The sequence below is a fragment of the Monodon monoceros genome, unplaced genomic scaffold, assembly GCF_005190385.1.
Source record: "Monodon monoceros isolate NGI ecotype Baffin Bay Population unplaced genomic scaffold, NGI_Narwhal_1 Super_Scaffold_18, whole genome shotgun sequence".
Taxonomy (NCBI): Eukaryota; Metazoa; Chordata; class Mammalia; order Artiodactyla; family Monodontidae; genus Monodon; species Monodon monoceros.
In genome coordinates, this window is record NW_021703774.1 from 45,059,206 (window position 1) to 45,079,780 (window position 20,575).

A 20,575-nucleotide genomic window follows, 5' to 3' on the forward strand; every position below is an offset into this window, starting at 1 on the left:
CATTTCTCTAATAATTAGTGATGTTGAGCAGCTTTTCATGTGCCTCTTGGCCATCTGTATGTCTTCTTTGGAGAAATGTCTATTTAGGTCTTCTGCCCATTTTTTGATTGGGTTGTTTGTTTCTTCAATATTGAGCTGCATGAGCTGTTTATATATTTTGGAGATTAATCCTTTGTCCATTTATTCATTTGCAAATTCTGAGGGTTGTCTTTTTGTCTTGTTTACAGTTTCCTTTGCTGTGCAAAAGCTTTTAAGTTTCATTAGGTCCCATTTGTTTAGTTTTGTTTTTATTTCCATTACTGTAGGAGGTGGGTCAGAAAAGGCCTTGCTGTTGATTTACATCAAAGAGTGTCCTGCCTATGTTTTCCTCTAAGAGTTTTATAGTGTCTGGTCTTACATTTAGGTCTCTAATCCATTTTGAGTTTATTTTTGTGTATGCTGTTAGGGAGTGTTCTAATTTCATCCTTTTACATGTAGCTACCCAGTTATCCCAGCACCACTTATTGAAGAGATTGTCTTTTCTCCATTGAATATCCTTGCCTCCTTTGTCACAGATTAGTTGACCACAGGTGCATGGGTTTATCTCTGAGATTTCTATCCTGTTCCATTGATCTATATTTCTGTTTCTGTGCCAGTACCATATTGTCTTGATTACTGTAGCTTTGTAGTATAGTCTGAAGTCAGGGAGTCTGATTCCTCCAGCTCCATTTTTTTCCCTCAAGATTGCTTTGCCATTTGGGGTCTTTTGTGTCTCCATACAAATTTTGAGATTTTTTTGTTCTAGTTCTGTAAAAAATGCCATTGGTAATTTGATAGAGATTACACTGAATCTGTAGATTGCTTTGGGTAGTATAGTCATTTTCACAATACTGATTCTTCCAATCCAAGAACATGGTATATCTCTCCATCTGTTTATGTCATCTTTGATTTATTTCATCAGTGTCTTATAGTTTTCTGAGCACCTTAGGTAGGTTTATTCCTAGGTATTTTATTCCTTTTGTTGCAATGGTGAATGGGATTGTTCCCTTAATTTCTCTTTCTGATTTTTTGTTGTTAGTGTATAGGAATATGAGAGATTTCTGTGCATTAATTTTGTATCCTGCAACTTTACCAAATTCATTGATTCGCTCTAGTAGTTTTCTGGTGGCATCTTTAGGATTTTCTATGTATAATATCATGTCATCTGCAAACAGTGAGAGTTTTACTCCTTCTTTTCCCATTTGTATTTCTTTTTCTTCTCTGATTGCCATGGCTAGGACTTCCAAAACTATGTTGAATAATAGTGGTGAGAGTGGACATCCTTGTCTTGTTCCTGATCTTAGAGGAAATGCTTTCAGTTCTTCACCACTGAGAATGATGTTTGCTGTGGATTTGTCGTATATGGCCTTTATTATGTTGAGGTACGTTCCCTCTATGCCCACTTTTCTGGAGAGTTCTTATCATAAATGGGTGTTGAATTTTGTCAAAAGCTTTTCCTGCAACTATTGAGATGATCATATGGTTTTTATTCTTCAGCTTGTTAGTATGGTGTATCACATTGATTGATTTGCATATAGTGAAGAATCCTTGCATCCCTGGGATAAATCCCACTTGATCATAGTATATGATCCTTTTAATGTGTTGTTGGATTCTGTTTGCTAGTATTTTGTTGAGGGCTTTTGCATCTATATTTGTCAGTGATATTGGTCTCTAATTTTCTTTTTTCGTAGTATCTTTGTCTGGTTTTGGTATCAGGATGACGGTGGCCTCGTAGAATGAGTTTGGGAGTGTTCCTTCCTCTGCAATTTTTTGGAAGAGCTTGAGAAGGATGGGTGTTAGCTCTTCTCTAAATGTTTGATAGAATTCACCTGTGAAGCCATCTGGTCCTGGGCTTTTGTTTGTTGGGAGATTTTTATACTTCTTTTTTTCTTTTTGCAGTACACGGGCCTCTCACTGTTGTGGCCTCTCCCGTTATGGAGCACAGGCTCCTGACACGCTGGCTCAGCGGCCATGGCTCACAGGCCTAGCCACTCCGTGGCACGTGGGATCTTCCTGGACCGGGCCACGAACCTGTGTGCCCTGCATTGGCGGGCGGACTCTTAACCACTGCGCCACCAGGGAAGCCCTGTTGGGAGATTTTTAATCACAGTTTCGATTTCATTACCTGTGATTGGTCTGTTCATATTTTCTATTTCTTCCTGGTTCAGTATTGGAAGGTTATATCTTTCTAAGAATTTGTCCATTTCTTCCAGGTTGTCCATTTTATTGACACAGAGTTGCTTGCAGTAGTATCTTAGGATGCTTTGTATTTCTGTGGTATCCATTGTAACTTCTCCTTTTTCATTTATAATTTTATTGATTTGAGTCCTCTCCCTCTTTTTCTTGATGAGTCTGGCTAATGGTTTATCAATTTTGTTTATCTTCTCAAAGAACCAGCTTTTAGTTTTATTGATCTTTGCCATTGTGTTCTTTATTTCTATTTCAGTTATTTCTGCTCCGATCTTTATGATTTCTTTCCTTCTACTAACTTTGTGTTTTGTTTGTTCTTCTTTCTCTAGGTCCTTCAGGTGTAAGGTTAGGTTGTTTATTTGAGATTTTTCTTGTTTCTTGAGGTAGGATTGTATTGCTATAAATTTCCCTCTTAGAACTGTTTTTGCTGCATCCCACAGGTTTTGGATCATCGCATATTCATTGTCATTTGTCTCTAGGTATTTTCTAATTTCCTCTTTGACTTCTTCAGTGATCTCTTGATTATTTCATAATGTATTGTTTAGCCTCCAGGTGTTTGTGTTTTTTACGTTCTTTTCCCTGTAATTTATTTCTAATCTCATAGCGCTGTGGTTGGAAAAAGATGCTTGATATGATTTCAATTTTCTTAAATTTACTGAATCTTGATTTGTGACCCAAGATGTGATCTATCCTGGAGAATGTTCTGTGTGCACTTGAGAAGAAGGTGTAGTATGCTGTTTTTGGATGGAATGTCCTATAAATATCAATTAAGTCTATCTGACCTATTGTGTCATTAAAATCTTGTTTTTCCTTATTAATTTTCTGTGTGGATGATCTGTCCATTGGTGTGAGGTGTTCAAGTCCCCCACTATTATTGTGTTACTATTGTTTTTTCCTTTTATAGCTGTTAGCATTTGCCTTATGTATTGAGGTGCTCCTATGTTGGGTGCATATATATTTATAATTGTTATATCTTCTTCTTGGATTGATCCCTTGATCATTATGTAGTGTCCTTCCTTGTCTCTTGTAATATTCTTTATTTTAAAGTCTATCTTATCTGATATGAGTATTGCTACTCCAGCTTTCTTTTGATTTCCATTTGCATGGGATATCTTTTTCCATCCCCTCACTTTCAGTCTGTATGTGTCCCTACGTCTGAAGTGGGTCTCTTATAGACAGCATATACACGGGTCTTGTTTTTGTATCCATTCAGCCAGTCTATGTCTTTTTGTTGGAGCATTTAATCCATTTATATTTAAGGTAATTATCGATATGTGTTTTCCTGTTGCCATTTTCTTAATTGTTTTGGGTTTGTTATTGTAGGTCTTTTCCTTGTCTTGTGTTTCCTGCCTAGAGAAGTTCCTTTAGCATTTGTTGTAAAGCTGGTTTGGTGGTGCTGAATTCTCTTAGCTTTTGCTTGTCTATAAAGGTTTTAATTTCTCCATCGAATCTGAATGAGATCCTTGCCTGGTAGAGTAATCTTGGTTGTAGTTTCTTCTCTTTCATCACTTTAAATATATTATGCCACTCCCTTCTGGCTTGTAGAGTTTCTGCTGAGAAATCAGCTGTTAACCTTATGGGAGTTCCCTTGTATGTTATTTGTTGTTTTTCCCTTGTTGCTTTTAATAATTTTTCTTTGTGTTTAATTTTTGTCAATTTGATTACTATGTGTCTTGGCATGATTCTCCTTGGGTTTATCCTGCCTGAGACTCTCTGTGCTTCCTGGACTTGGATGGCTATTTCCTTTCCCATGTTAAGGAATTTTCAACTATAATCTCTTCAAATATTTTCTCGGGTCCTCTCTCTCTCTTCTCCTTCTGGGACCCCTATAATGCGAATGTTGGTGCGTTTAATGTTGTCCCAGAGGTCTCTTAGGCCATCTTCATTTCTTTTCATTCTTTTTTCTTTATTCTGTTCCGCAGCAGTGAATTCCACCATTCTGTCTTCCAGGTCACTTATCTGTTCTTCTGCCTCAGTTATTCTGCTATTGATTCCTTCTAGTGTGTTTTTCATTTCAGTTATTGCATTGTTCATCTCTGTTTGTTTGTTCTTTAATTCTTCTAGGTGTTTGCTCTTTAATTCTTCTAGGTCTTTGTTAAACATTTCTTGCATCTTCTCAATCTTTGCCTCCATTCTTTTTCCAAGGTCCTGGATCATCTTCACTGTCATTATTCTGAATGCTTTTTCTGGAAGCTTGCCTATCTCCACTTCATTTAGTTGTTTTTCTGGGGTTTTATCTTGTTCCTTCATCTGGTACATAGTTCTCTGCCTTTTCATTTTGTCTATCTCTCTGAGAAAGTAGTTTTTGTTCCATAGGCTGCAGGACTGTAGTTCTTCTTGCTTCTGCTGCCTGCCTTCTGGTGGATGAGGCTATCTAAGAGGAAACTCTTGAGAATTTTCTTGGAGTGAGAAATCAATTCTTTCTGACTTGAATGCAATGTCCACCTCTTTCCAGGGAGTAGGTTATTCTGGTTCCCTTTCAGTTTCTCAATCACTGACAGACATTTAATGTATGGACATTATTGCAGGTATACCTAAAATTATTAAGAAGGATTTCTGAAAAGTTAAGAGGCTCCTGAGAATCACAGAAGTAGGATCCTAAAAAAGCACTTAGGAAAACCTCCTCATTGGGAGGACAAAGATCTGGGATGAGGAGCTGGAAGGTTTGCTGATTTCATGACTTCACGAGAGCTAGATTCCACTCCTGGATAGATAACTAAAAGAAGACTGACTAGTAGTGCCAGCTCTTCCAGGTGAGGTGTCAACTGAAATCCCCTATGTGCCACATCCAACCATGTTTTGGATGTGGAAGTGTTTTCCTTCCTTGGCCCTAAATCCTTTGCCCTGCAAGGTCTCACAACACCAATCCCTTGAAACTTCTTGAGACTCTTCACAGGATTTGTGATTGCATCGCTCTGGGTCCCTCCTCTGGCCTCCTTTTGCTGCCTGTGTTCACTCTCTCTTAATGACTCTTCTTTCTGACAAAGTCATCTTGTTTTTCACTCTACTCAGGTATTTGGAAATACTATCCAGTCCCGTGACCTCAATCATCACCCATGTTTGGATGAACTCCAAATCTTGCCCTCCATTAACCTTCCACTCTCCTCTTGTCTCCTCTCCTCTCTGTCCTTCTTTCTCTCCCTCTACTGCAAACTTCTCACCTGAGTCTCGCTTTCTCTCTATCTCCATCTGTGGCAAAGGACAGCTGCCCTCATCCATCCTGTTCCTGGGCCTCAGAGGGGCCTCTTCTACTTGGGTGCTACACAGACATTTGGATCCCTCTCCATACATGTTGATTAAATGACAGCTCAGCAGTTAATGGTAATTATGTGAATAGGCCTTCCCAGCCCTACAGTCTTCTACCCCAGCTCTGACTTCAATGTGCTTGGAGCTTCACTAAACAGACATCTCCACCAGAGACTGGGCCTTTCTAGCATTTGTTTCTAGCAATGTAACCCAGAAGAGTTCTCACCAAGAATCCCAAGAAACAAGAAGATTTGGTGAGATTCTGCCTTCCTGTTGGTTTGAAATGTGCAGACTCCATAGACAACCTGCTTGGAATGATCCAAGTTTCGGAAATCATAAGACAGTAACAGGTTTAAGATAGTCTCCGAGTAAAATAAAAACATTTGTCTCCAACAATTAAAAGGAAAACCACAGATTTTTGCTAATTTTGATGTTGCCTCAGCCGTAGTATTATAGAGGTAGCACCTTACATCTGTCCAGAAGCAGAAGAGAAGATAGGTCATTCACAACTAGGATTACCCAACCACAAATCAGTTTAAGTCCAGGAGTGGCATATTAAAAACAGAGACCAGCCATGGTTCTTCTGAAAACCCAAGTACCTTCATTTCGTTACAACTGTGCTGAGAATTCATATCCAGAATTATATACCTAGTATGAAGAATAATAAACAAAGATGACTGGAAAGGGACCCACAGAGACGTATGACCTGCCCAAAACATTCCACTATCGTTAACGATAATGCGCAGACCACATGAATTCATAGCCAAGTTTTTCATCTTTGGAATTCCAGCCACGTATAAGAAATTTAACCTAGAGCACCGAGGTAAACTTCTACATTTCAGAAAGTTTTATGGGACCTTTAATGTCTAGATATAGCTCTGCTTCTAAGGTTTCAGCCAGAAGACGGCCACCAGGCAATGAGCTGCACAGTATTCAATTTATCTGCTTTGGAAGGATGACTCAGAGCTATTGGGATTTGAATGTGTGGCTCCAATTAGTCCAGCTTTGTATTACTGACAGGGAGACCACTAAGCCATCTCCTTCCAGCCAGATGAGTTTCCATTTAAAGTCTGCAAATCCAAGGGGACGTGAAGCAGGGAGTAACACGACCTCAGCAAGCCAAGCATTGTTTAGCGTGCAGTTCATCAGGTGAGCCTAATCCAAAGTCAGACAGCAGACACCCTGCCTTGCTCACATCATCTACGCCAGGAAGGGCTAAGAGTGGGCACGTTGTTAAAGTCCTGTGAATTAGGAGGTCCATCAATGGATGTCAGTTTCTGAACACTTGCTACATGCCCAATGTGTTAGGCATTAGAGACATAACAGTGAAAAAGGCCCTGCCTGCAAGAGGCTTACAGGCCAGCAGGGAGACAGGTGAAATGCACAAGCGATTCTAATGGAGCATATGATAAGTGTTGGGACAGAGGAATGACGGGCTTCTGGAGGACATGGGAAGGGGCCTAATCAGACCTGAGGGTGTCAAGGAAGGATTCAAGCAGAAATTCAGTCCTCACTGAGACATGAAGGAAGAGAAGCAGGACTTAGGAGGAGAATAGTCGAGAAGACCGTAACAGATGCTCTTACAGGAACGACTAACCTAACAGTTATCAACTGATACCTTTTCTAAGTAACCCCATCCCCACTTGACTCTCATTCCTACTCCAAGCGTCCACTGTAAGCTTACATGTATCACTTATACTTTCTTCATTTTCATTTGTTATGCATACTTTGGTTTCACATGTAGATAGCTTGCGAAATACTAAAAAAAAAATGGACATTTGCACATGGCTTTCAAATATTTCCTTAGTCAATCTTCCAAACAATTCCATGAGATCAGTAGACTAAACAGTACTATTATCATCTCCAATTCACAGAAAAGGAGACCAAGGACAAGGGTCCTCTGTTCTCACAGCCCAGTTCAGGGCTTCCTCCTACGGTAGCACATATCATAGTTCTTTTGTTTTTATTTTTGGTTTGGGGTTTTTTTTTCATAATTGCCCACTTTGCCTCCCCCATGAGACTGCAGTCTCCTTAAGATTGGAGGCTGCCTTCAGAACGGCTGTACCTCCCTCACCCAGCACACAGTGAATGCCCAATCAGGATCAACTGAATTACCAACTTATTTTCCTTCTCCATGAAGTTTCACATGACATACCCTGCCTCCTACTCCCAAGTGGTCAGAAGAAACAGTTTTATGCCTAAGTGATGAAAGCACTGGCTTTACAGTCTCACCAGGCTGGACTCACATTCTAGCTCCACCACCTACCAGGTGTGGGACTTCGGGTTTGTTCCTTACCTCTCTGAGGCTTGGCTAGCTGCAAAATAAGGAGGATAAAATCTACTTTATAGAGAGGCCGTGAAGATAATATCTGGTCTATGTTCCCCTCTGACGATTGCTCACAACCTATCTTTGTACCTTTCTTTGACTACTCGTTCTTGTTTAGTGTCTATATCCACCCACCAGCAGGTAAGCTCCTGAAAACAGGGTCTGTGTTCTTCTTCATACTCCCAGAGGCCGGTCAAATGCTTTACAAATATCAGATGTTTAACAAACATCTAGAGAAAGAAAATGAACCGAGCTGTAGCTTTACCTAGCCTGCCGTTCAGAAGCCAGCACTCATCTGGTGTTCGATAAATACTGCTGACAGACTGGCTGTGCAATTTAGTGCAAATAAAGGATGTAGAATTGCAGGCTTGGCCCCTGTCCTTCTAGAAGCTGTTTTGCTGAGAAGGATATTCCAGGCTCTCTCACCCACCTCACTGCCAGCACTCAGTGTTTCCAGGGCAGCTTGTTGAGGAGCTACAGGCAGCAATGCAAATTTCACAATCTGGTTGCATCGCAGTGAAGCTGAGGAGCTGGACTTTGAATTTTCTCAGCCTCAGGCTTCTTCGATTTGGCATAAAAACCAAAAGTCCTGCCTTCCAGTCCCTGTAGCCTCTCTCAAGGGACTGCAGGCATCCAAGGAGCCCTCAAGCTACCCTTCCGTTGAACGGATGCCAGAGCGGTCAGCACAGTACAACCCAGCGCCCTCACCTTCATCAGTAGCTCCCGGCTGGTCAGGTGGTTATTATGGTCTGAGAAGATGTCCGAAAGTTCTTCAAACATCAGCATTCGGTCCCTACAAAGGAATGAAGAAAACATTAACAAATGAAGATTAGTAAAAGTCCCACACCTTGGGCCCAGGTGCCCTCAGTACCTCTGGCTACAGAGGGGAGGGCTACGTGAGCACAGACAAAGCCAATGACCTTTCTCATGCAGGGTGGCTTTTTTTTTATTATTATTATTTTTTACAGGTAGACATGATCACCTGTGTGAAGAGAGGGATATTTTCTAAACATGCATGTTATAATCATAAAAAAAGATCGTTAAACTGGGGTATTAAGTTGTCTAATTGGGACATGTTCTCTTCGGCAAGTTAAAAAAAATTCTCTCTTAGCAACACACCCACAGCCCTACAGGACCTGAGAACTCTTCTTGGCCAGTCCCCTCGTTTGAGAGATGAAGATGCCAGGGTTGGGGATTTGTCTGAGCTTCCACTACTAACTGCTGAGAGCTGCAGTACAGAACCCAAATTTCCTGAACCTCTTAGAGTCAGAGTAGATGGTGGAACCAGAACGGGCTCTGGAGTCAGAGGGGATGGGTTCCAATCCCAACTCGGCCACTCACTCCCTAAGTGATCTTAGACAAGTTGCTCAACTTTCCTGAGCTTCAGTTTTCTTATCTGCACTATGGAAACAGTGACAGCCCCCTCGCAGGATGGCCGTGAAGGTCACCACGATCACACATGTGAAGCACCTACTCCTCCCTTGCCCCTCCCTGGTACACTACGTCTCCATGGGCCTCGCACTTTTCTCTACACCCCTCCAGGGTTACTGAGAGGATGATCTGAAGGCAAAGAATTAGCAGAGGCAATGTCATTCTATATGCAACACTTTCATCATTATGAGAAAGCCATTCCTAAGAGCTGATGTGTCTTACAACGAGTGTAGCATTACTCTTAGAATTAAGAAAATCATTAAAGCTATTTATATTTTGGAAAAAATCATTAAGAACTTAATTGCATGTGGGCCTAAATAAACAGAAAGAAATAGATGTCTTCTCTGTCCACTGAAAGTTATTAACATAAAGGGTTATCAGGAAAGTAATAACTGAATAAAAACTCTTAACCCTGTTCCTTGAATTTAGCAATAGAAACTATATAGAGCTGATATGCAAGTGGCTTCTCTCGGGAACTGTGATACTTCTCCAGCAGCCCTGCTAAAATATGAACCCACCAACCAATGAAGACACAAACCAGACACCCATGTTGTAAAGAATAGGGCTTTGAGGTTTGTTTTGTGGTGTTTCTTAAATACAAAAGCCAGCTGGTATTTGTAATGAGGTGGATAGACCTAGAGTCTGTCATACAGGGTGAAGTAAGTCAGAAAGAGAAAGACTAATACCGTATGCTAACACATATATATGGAATTTAAGAAAAAAAAATGTCATGAAGAACCTAGGGGTAAGACAGGAATAAAGACACAGACCTACTAGAGAATGGACTTGAGGATATGGGGAGGGGGAAGGGTAAGCTGTGACAAAGCGAGGGAGAGGCATGGACATGTATACACTACCAAACGTAAGGTAGATAGCTAGTGGGAAGCAGCCTCATAGCACAGGGAGATCAGCTCGGTGCTTTGTGACCGCCTGGAGGGGTGGGAGGGAGGGAGACGCAAGAGGGGAGAGATATGGGAACATATGTATATGTATAACTGATTCACTTTGTTATAAAGCAGAAACACACCATTGTAAAGCAATTATACTCCAATAAAGATGTAAAAAAAAAAAAAAATGCCAGCTGGAAGAATGGACCTTCTCATATGGTAACCAAGGAGATGAAGAAACAAGTCCACTAATTTTTCTACTTGTGTTTTAGCCTCAGATTTGCTATGGTAGAAATCTTTGCCTGGCTAAGTGACTTTCTATAGTGTTCTACTTATCAAGCACCAAGGAAAGACAGGATTACCTTTCAGTGCCACCAGAGAAGGGTGCAGTGGGGCAAGTCTTCATTTTAGCCCCTGACTGTCCCGTTGCTGCTGGTACCACAGTTGAGGAGCAGTGATGAGAGGAAGGAGCGGGGCTGGGGTGCTGAGGATGGGGATGCTGCACGCATCTGATTTTCCCATCATATTTCGCCAGGGCCTAACATCTAAATGATTTTATGTGATCCTTATCTTTCCTAAGACTCCTGTGCAGAGGAAAATCAATTAACTAATCTCTCACACAGAGTCACCTTCTTCATTCAAACTAATGAAGAGGAGAAAGAACCCAGGAAAAGAGTGGTCATCGAGAAAATTGCACTGGACTTTGAAAAGCCTATCTGCCACTTTTTCTCCTGAGAGATAACAGAACACGAGCTCTGGAGTCCAAGTGGGCTGAGGCGTCTGCAGATCTATAACACCAGGCAATAAGATCACCTGCTTCAAAACCCATCAAAGAATTATATAATAAATAACGTGACTTCCCCTAAGCAGCCTTTCCTCTGATAGAGAATGTGAGCTTATCAGTAGGTTGAACACTCTGGCACCCCTTTTTCAGCATAAATCTATGAAACCCTGGTTTACCAATCTGGATCTCTGCTGAGTTTGGGTAGTGTCAGTCCCTTCAGGCTTACGCAGCTCTGAGGGAGTTGATGAAATTGAGTACCTAGACCTTCCACTCTAAGGACAGAGCCCACCAAATGCACAAGGCAGGCCTGCCTGGGGAGCAAGCTGGCCTGGCTCCCGACTGGAACTGACATTGCCTCACACGGCACAGACTGCACTGCACACAGTATAGACTGTACTGCATACAATATAGGTTATAAACAGTTCACGCATCCTTCCCTGTTATGGCCTGACTTCTTGATTAGTGCAAACCGAGAGAGACTTTGTTGAAAGTAGCTGACCTAGTTTGTAGTCACGACACATGCCCCAGCATCTAAATCTGTACTCATGGGGGACCAGAACTACCTCCTCACTCACTCTTCCCTCCTTTGCAAAAAGCCCTCTGGTCTAGAGTTCAGTGAAGCTCTGGACATGGGGGCGAGAGCAACAGTGAAACAATAAGGAAGGACACAATTGTTCATTGTTCCAAAGGTTACGGCAAGAAATGTGAAGAAAAACACAATACAGGATGTGGGCAGTTAATCATTTTTAGTCAGGTACCTAGGAAGGAATACTTAGAGGTTTTTAATATCATTAAGATAGCTCTTAATAGGCGGAAGCAGAAACAAACTAAGTGGATTCTTGTTGAATAGCAAGAACTAATGTCCTATCTGCACACACTATCCCTCACAGCTTGGAACAGCTTAGGGCTTTGGAATGTGGCTGAAAAATAACCAGAACTAATGGCAAATTGCTGTAACTTCATCACTCCACAACCTTATCCCTCAAAGCCCAGATAATATGCACATCCTTAAAATCATCCCCAAAGCCAATCATCTTGGCTTTGGCACCCTTTGAGAATGAGTTTGATTTCTGCAGCAGCCCTGCCTCAAAACTCATTCATGATGATGTGTAAAACACACCCTGCCTGGAACACACAGAGGCTTTCAAAGATGTTTCTCTAGTTATATAATATGAGCTTTGAAAATGAGAACCCACACCATTTATGCAGCAACGAATCAGCCCAGCCAAAGAAAGCAGAGCAGAATACTTGGGAACTTACTTTGGGACCGCGGCCCAAGTCTTTTTTAACCGATAGATGGAATTGGACTGCAGTGCCGAAACGATGGCCCTCAAGGAGGAGAAATTCTTCAGGATTCTACATTCCTGGAGGGAGAGTGATTAAAACATACCAGGCATTTAAATATCAATAAAACAGTGAGTTGGTGGTTTCCTGTTTTAGAGGTAGCACAGCTGCCATGAACTCTTACCACTAAACAGGCGGCTGTATAAATACTGAACATCAAAAAGTGGCTCCTTTGCTCCCACCCCAGTCACTGAAACACTTTACAGATTTTGGCCCTGAACGCTTGTTTTTCTCCCTTTAATATATTTTCTGTGTTGTTGTTACAGTTTTATAGTTTCCAGCTTTCCCAGTAAAAACACGAGTGGAGGTGAGTCTACAGAGCTTTGCTAGAGAAAGCAAACTTTCTTCTGAAGAAAGCATACATATGCCCTAAAAATACACATGAAAGATGACTGTATCCTTCAGACCCACAAAGTGAACCGGGCAGAAGCTGCTTCGAGGTCAGATGCTATCAAACATCTCATGACCAACCCTTGTCCAGAGAGGGGTATATAACTTGGCAATAAAAACTCACCACAAGTTGAACTTTGGCTTTTATGTTCTTAGCCAAGAGGGAATATTTTTATACACATCCATTCGGTTTCAAATGGTCTTGTGCCGCAATCATAAACATTCAGAAACACCTTGGTACTTACAATGGTTCCAAAATAACTTGGGCTTTTAAAATAAAATTCCCTTTGGCAGCGTTTTCAAACAAAATAGAAAGAGAACAGGAAACATTCTGGATGTCATTTTCTGGGGAAGGAGAAAGACTGCCTGATCCTGAAACTTCAGCTACCATTCAGAGTCTGTAGCATCAGCAGGCAGTGACCCTGAAGTCAAAGTCCTGCTGAACGAATGGCAGGGGACAGCGAAACAGTCAGGGAGAGGGTCCCATTTGCGGCCAGAATGGGGAAGGTGGCAGCCTCGAGAGAGTGGACAGTGCCTTATGTCCAAGGAGATGCTCCGTGTGCAGGCGTATGGGGGAGTGTACTACATCCACTGTTGACTATCGAGTGCACTGTGTGAGCATGGGCTTGGCTTCGTGCAGAACATCTGGGGCAAGAGGTCCCAGGGTGGTTGGGCATAAATGCACGTCGCTTGAAAGATCACTTCATGAAGTCACGCGAGTCCTGACTGGGAAGGAAAAGTGGCATTCTCTGACTTGGCGCCCCCAAATCTGGCTACTTAACATTACTACGCCAAACAAACCCCACAACATTTTCTTAGAGTAAATGCCAAAGTTCTTTACAAAAGTCATGCCCACGCTTTTTAAACGCCTCAATGCTTTCCCTTTATTTAAAAAGAAAGAGAGAGAAAGCTAAGGAGAGAGAGAAAGCTCCCGCTCTGAATTACAGTCAGTCTGGAAACCAAGCCCATGACAGCATGGTTCAACGAAGGTTCAGAATCCGAAAGTTATGTTCTAAAAATCAGGAAACTTGCAATAAATAAAGGGACTCAGGCCCAGATATTTCATGCAAATTGTGATAAACATATGGAACACATTATTCAGAAAGCTAAGGGTTTAAAGGAGTACAAGGGGCATCTGGCCCCATTTCTAGAAAAGGAATGATCTTTGAGGAGAGGTGATACAAAAGTAAAAATGTAGCAGTAAGGCCAGTCCAAGAAAATACAGTCATGTTAGGTCAGAAATATTTTCTGCATGTAAAATTATCATTTTTTCAAACATCCTCTCAATAGAAAATGACTGATTAATGCAGGAAAAGTAAAATAAATCTTGGCTGGAAACCACCTGTGAGTCTTGTTATTTTATTAAGTTACCTACACAATTTCAAGGGACACAGCATGCTCCACACTGGGAAACTGCATCACCAAGCGTTAAGGACCCTTGGCTTTTAAGCACGTGCTATGGGATTTGGAATATATCTCAAATTATACAACTTGTATTTCTTATTATCACATAAACACACGATTGATATTTATATGGGCCAAAGTCATTGTTTGAGTCACCCTGTCACATATACAGATGCTACATGCTTGCTACAGATTTTCTAAGCAGCTGAACAGATTAAAAGTAGATAGACTATTTTCTTTTGAGACATGTAGATGACTATAAATGATATGGCGTTTGTGGCCAAAAAATACTTTTTCTTATCAGTCTAAGAAGACAGAGAAATTCCATGCTCTATCAGAACTTCTTTTGTAGCTCTTACTTGTTGATAAATAACCTCAATTCAGAATAGGAGAAGTCAAAGTTGCATAAGATATTTTTTTGTTTTTTTCCATATAGTATTTTTCCATGTACTAAAAAGTCTGTGGTATTAGACCACCTACAGACTCAAAATAAAGCAAATTCTCTGGCACAATTATGGCTTTGCTATTTAATCAAAGACCACAAAAGAGAATGTGAAAAAAAAAAAAGAGCAAAAATGTGTAAGTTTAAGCCTTATGCCCACAGATAGGGGCTTAATGAGAAAAATATATAATGGGGTAGAAAACAAAATGTGTTTTGGTTAGGACTGACTCATACAGCCCAGAACAGAGTATATTTACATAATAATTATTTGTCAAAATTGTTGTTAACTACATAGCTCTTGCTGATGTAATTTCTTCTTCTGAGAAAAAAAAAATCTTCCCAAATCTTCAAATACCCAAAATCCTATCAATTATTCAAAGCTAAATTCAAATGTCATCCTACCCATGAAACCTTCCTGGATCACCCCAGTCAGAAGTGATTTCTCGCTCCTCCACTTTTGCAGCACTTATGTCATACGGCCCTACTCCTCTTCAGCCCAGGCTGAGATAATTCCAGTATATCTTAGCTTCCTCGTTTGACTATAGGCTCCTGTAGGATCAAATTAATTGTGTTTAGCTTATCTATGTCCGCAAAGGACATAAAACTGTAGCTCTGAAGCATTTAGGGGCTCATGAAATGTGTGGTGACTGACTGAATACTGTTCACCTTTCCTCACTCATGAAATAAGATGCTGATAAATGAAGGTCAAGGTCATAGGGCATGGAAGGAGTTGATCCGATAGACTGGACTGACACCCAGGAGAATGTAATTCAGGCCTAGGAATAGACTCTGCCCCTCCAACTTCAGATATAAAGCCCTCAGGAAAGCCCTTGATTAATGTGAAATCTGTATATTTCAGTCTTTTAGAAAAGAGGTTCGAGATCCTAAGAAGGTATTGGCTCTTCAAGTCTGCAGAAAATAGAATGCTCCCAGGTACTGGAAGGGTGCGAGATAATCCTTCTGCATTGTCAGAGCAGTCCATTTGACACTGAGGCCACCGTTGATATTTACTGAACACGGCGCAGAACCAACACTCAGGCTGTGAAAAAGCAGACATTCCACTGCACCCGGAAGGGGCCCACGAGCAGAAAGAAGTGAGCAAGGGACGAATTTTTTTAAAGAGGAAAAATAAATAAACTCCCACGTTAAGAAAGGCAACTTTTCTCTTACCTTGGAAGGACAACAAAAACTATACTAAAATAGTATAAAACTCTACTAAAAACTACACTAAAAATAAATGGTTCTGAAAAACCTAGGGGCAGGACAGGAATAAAGACACAGACGTAGAGAATGGACTTGAGGACACAGGGAGGGGGAAGGGTAAGCTGGGACTAAAGGAGAGAGTGGCATGGACATATATACACTACCAAATGTAAAATAGATAGCTAGTGGGAAGCAGCCTCATAGCACAGGGAGATCAACTCTAGCACAGGGAGATCAGCTCGGTGCTTTGTGACCACCTAGAGGGGTGGGGTAGGGAGGGTGGGAGGGAGATGCAAGAGGGAGGGGATATGGGGACATATGTATACGTATAGCTGATCCACTTTGTTATAAAGCAGAAACTAACCATTGTAAAGCAATTATACTCCAATAAAGATGTTAAAAAAAAACAAAACCCATGGGCCCTCACATATGGTCTTTTGACTGCTTTTCAACCAAATGGAAACATCAGAGTGATGGCAGCATAATCTCCCATATCTACTAAACCCAAAGAATATTTTTAAAAAGACAATTACATGAGCAATGTTAATCCACTTCTCGATGATTTTGGCTCTCTGCTGAGTTTTGAGTTCTTTGCCCCCCAAAATGGTGCTGACAACGCATTTGGTGAGGGTATTAAACTGAGAGATGGTAGCACGGATCGTAGGAGCCAAGTGTTTGTTTTCCTTCTTGTCCCTTCGAGACCAAATGCAGCCCAGGCAGTGGTGAGGCACTACTTTCTTGAATAGTTGCTAGAATAAAAGAGGAATTGACTTTAAGGACAACACACACATTTCATATGGCAAAGCATGTCATCTGTAAGTTGGTACTTTGTGAATGGACAAATAACCCTTTCCTACTTGATTTGCCTCATGGTGTTCATTTCAATAGAAAAAAGTAAATAATTCATACATTAATTGATCAGAAAAGCCCACGTGTTCCTTCTAAAGCTGCTCAACTGAACAAATGGAACACGATGACCAAAAGAAAATTTAAATGTCCAAAAACATTTTGACTTTTCTGTCTTGGAAGGAAAGCCAGGTAAAAATCTGTACTACTAATCTAAAAGAAGTGGTTAAGATTATTTTGACCTCAAAATCATATCCATGGTACGTCCTGGACACTCATGATCATGAACTGTGTATAATGCATATGAATGACCACCTGAAAAGTGATTCACAGAAGTACAGTACTTGTGACACTCATCAAGGTCACTATTCTATTTCCCATTATTTAAAATGAAGAAACTAAGAAACAAAAGGAAAAACTATTCAACATCACACAGTAAAAGGAAGAAAGAGGGATTTAAAGCCTGGTTTCCAGGTCTTTGCCTAAAAGTCATAGCCAATGAAGTCTTCCATCTTTCTCTTCTGCTATCAGTGTGTGAAACAACAACAAATTTGTTGAACAAATCTGATTCTCATTTGTACAACAATTTCAATACAAGATGTGCAAGGGCTTGTGTAAAACAGAGAACACCAGGATTTACTTTATATAGACTATCTGATTTACTTCTGAGAATCTATTTGCATGTTAACTAGATGGAAACTCTATGCTGCTTCCTCTAAAGTGCTAAGTGTGGAAGAGCTAAAAACCATTGTGATCACTGATAACAGCCCTTTTTTCTTTAACCAGCTAGCACTGAGCTATGAAACGTGGCTGATGAAACCAAATATGTACAGCTAACAAAAATATCCAAACTTCAAAAGACCAGGAAGCACATGTGGAAATGAGCTGCCAGATATAGTCACATGTGGATTCAGTGAATTTATTTTATCCTAACTTATACTTTGACCCCTTTACAATCCTCCAAATAAACAGTTTGGATCTTGAAATATTCATGAGTCTAAAGGGAGAGAAATACCCATGGAACAGGATAGATTTTTGTTTCCCTAGAATTAGAATTCTTATTTCCCTCTGGGTATTGAGTGCCAAGTAAAAACCACCTTCTCCCAGAATTGTAAGAAGAGCTTAGGTCTGAATTATTCAGATGATAGATTCAAATCACATCTTCACTCTGCATTTACAGGCACAGCCTCTCTCGGGGATTTGGAAAGACTTAAATCATGTGACCCGGGGCCACCAGTACTGTCACTCCCCACATTCTAAGTAGAAGCACATCGGAGGCACAAAGAGAAGACGTACTGCATCCATGTAGGTCAGCTGCTCAGCCACGAGATCTTCTGAGAAGCACGTGAACTCTGCAGATCCGCCACCCTCCAGTTCCTCTTCCTCTTCCAGGCTGAAGGAGATGGTGCTGGGAAACCCATCTGTTCACAGGTGGAAAAAAATTAGTAATTTGGTGCTGCTGTATACAACCTTGTTTACAGAGTCCACCTGGACTTTTTTAATTTAGGAAGAAAAGAGCTGCTCCTTTAGAAAACCCACAGGGAGAGAACAGCAAGGACAATAAACCTGAGTGAAATGGAGGTTTTCCCAGTCTCTGCTTGTTCCTAGCTGCGTTATTAAGTTCAGAGGCCTCATGTTGTCACCTGGACAAACACTGGTTCCTTGGTCAAGGACAGAGCCAGGTTAGGCAAAGTCTAGAGAAACAAAGCTGGCCTACATTCAGGGGGTCACCCTCATTTGGGGGCTCCCTCAAACCCTCTGATCAGCTCAAGCACTGATCCAACTACTTCCTAAACCCCAACTATGCAGTTCTTAATTACTGGGCCATTTATAATCAGAAGGCTGGAAGGAATGGACATGAAGGCAGGCAAGGCTCTGGGGGTAGAACAGGCCATTCTGGTGTCAGAAATGTTGATGAAGTCCTCAGAATTCTCAAGAAGTACTTAGAATCCTCAAAATGTTAGGATTAGCTTTCAACTTCCACCTAAAATTAAGTATGCATGAGACTACTACAAGCAACTCTATGCCAATGAAATGGACAATCTGGAAGAAATGGACAAATTCTTAGAAAGGTATACCCTTCCAAGACTGAACAAGGAAGAAATAGAAAACATGAACAGACCAATCACAAGTAATGAAATTGAAACTGTGATTAAAAATCTTCCAACAAACAAAAGCCCAGATGGCTTCACAGGTGAATTCTATCTAACATTTAGAGAAGAGCTAACACCCCTCCTTCTCAAACTCTTCCAAAAAATTGCAGAGGAAGGAACACTCCCAAACTCATTCTATGAGGCCACCATCACCCTGATACCAAAACCAGACAATGATACTACAAAAAAAGAAAATTAGAGACCAATATCACTGACAAATATAGATGCAAAAGCCCTCAACAAAATACTAGCAAACAGAATCCAACAACCCATTAAAAGGATCATACACCATGATCAAGTGGGATTTATCCCAGGGATGCAAGGATTCTTCAATATATGCAAATCAATCAATGTGATACACCATATTAACAAATTGAAGAATAAAAACCATACGATCATCTCAATAGATGCAGAAAAAGCTTCTGACAAAATTCAACACCCATTTATGATAAGAACTCTCCAGAAAGTGGGCATAGAGGGAACCTACCTCAACATAATAAAGGCCATATACGACAAACCCACAGCAAACATCATTCTCAATGGTGAAAAACTGAAAGCATTTCCTCTAAGATCAGGGACAAGACAAGGATGTCCACTCTCACCACTATTATTCAACATAGTTTTGGAAGTCCTAGCCATGGCAATCAGAGAAGAAAAAGAAATAAAAGGAATACAAATTGGAAAAGAAGAAGTAAAACTGTCACTGTTTGCAGATGACATGATACTATACATAGAGAACCCTAAAGATGCCAACAGAAAACTACTAGAGCTAATCAATGAATTTGGTAAAGTTGCAGGATACAAAATTAATGCACAGAAATCTCTTGCATTCCTATACACTAATGATGAAAAATCTGAAAGAGTAATTAAGGGAACACCCCCACTTACCACTGCAACAAAAAGAATAAAATACCTAGGAATAAACCTACCTAGGGAGACAAAAGACCTGTGTGCAGAAAACTATAAGACACTGATGAAAGAAATTAAAGATGATACCAACAGATGGAGAGATATAACATGTTCTTGGATTGGAAGAATCAATATTGTGAAAATGACTATACTACCCAAAGCCATCTACAGATTCAGTGCAATCCCTATCAAACTACCAATGGCATTTTTTACAGAACTAGAACAAAAAAATCTTAAAATCTGTATGCAGACACAAAAGACCCTGAATAGGCAAAGCAGTCTTGAGGGAACAAAACGGGGCTGGAGGAATCAGACTCCCTGACTTCAGACTATACTACAAAGCTACAGTAATCAAGACAATATGGTACTGGCACAAAAACAGAAATATAGATCAATGGAACAAGATAGAAAGCCCAGAGATAAACCCATGCACCTATGGTCAACTAATCTATGACAAAGGAGGCAAGGATATACAATGGAGAAAAGACAGTCTCTTCAATAAGTGGTGCTGGGAAAACTGGATAGCTACATGTAAAAGAATGAAATTAGAACACTCCCTAACACCATACACAAAAATAAACTCAAAACAGATTAGAGACCTAAATGTAAGACCGGACACTATAAACCTCTTAGAGAAAAACATAGGAAGAACACTCTTTGACATAAATCAACAGCAAGGCCTTTTCTGACCCACCTCCTAGAGTAATGGAAATAAAAACAAAAATAAGCAAATGGGACCCAATGAAACTTAAAAGTTTTTGCACAGCAAAGGAAACTGTAAACAAGACAAAAAGACAACCCTCAGAATTTGCAAATGAACAAATGGAAAAAGGATTAATCTCCAAAATATATAAACAGCTCATGCAGCTCAATGTTAAAGAAACAAACAACCCAATCAAAAAATGGGCAGAAGACCTAAATAGACATTTCTCCAAAGAAGACATACAGATGGCCGAGAGGCACATGAAAAGCTGCTCAACATCACTAATTATTAGAGAAATG

General features: G+C 40.6%; 1 protein-coding gene across 1 annotated transcript in view; it reads right to left on the reverse strand.

Moving 5' to 3' along the window:
• RGL1 (ral guanine nucleotide dissociation stimulator like 1) overlaps positions 1-20,575 on the reverse strand; it is a 141,129-nt gene that overhangs the window by 34,917 nt on the left and 85,637 nt on the right. Inside the window, exons 6-9 of the mRNA XM_029226907.1 lie at positions 17,808-17,932; positions 16,199-16,414; positions 12,143-12,246; positions 8,489-8,573 (exon numbers count right to left, since the gene is read on the reverse strand). Coding sequence (XP_029082740.1) covers positions 8,489-8,573; positions 12,143-12,246; positions 16,199-16,414; positions 17,808-17,932 — 530 coding nt within the window. The remainder of the gene's footprint in view (positions 1-8,488; positions 8,574-12,142; positions 12,247-16,198; positions 16,415-17,807; positions 17,933-20,575) is intronic.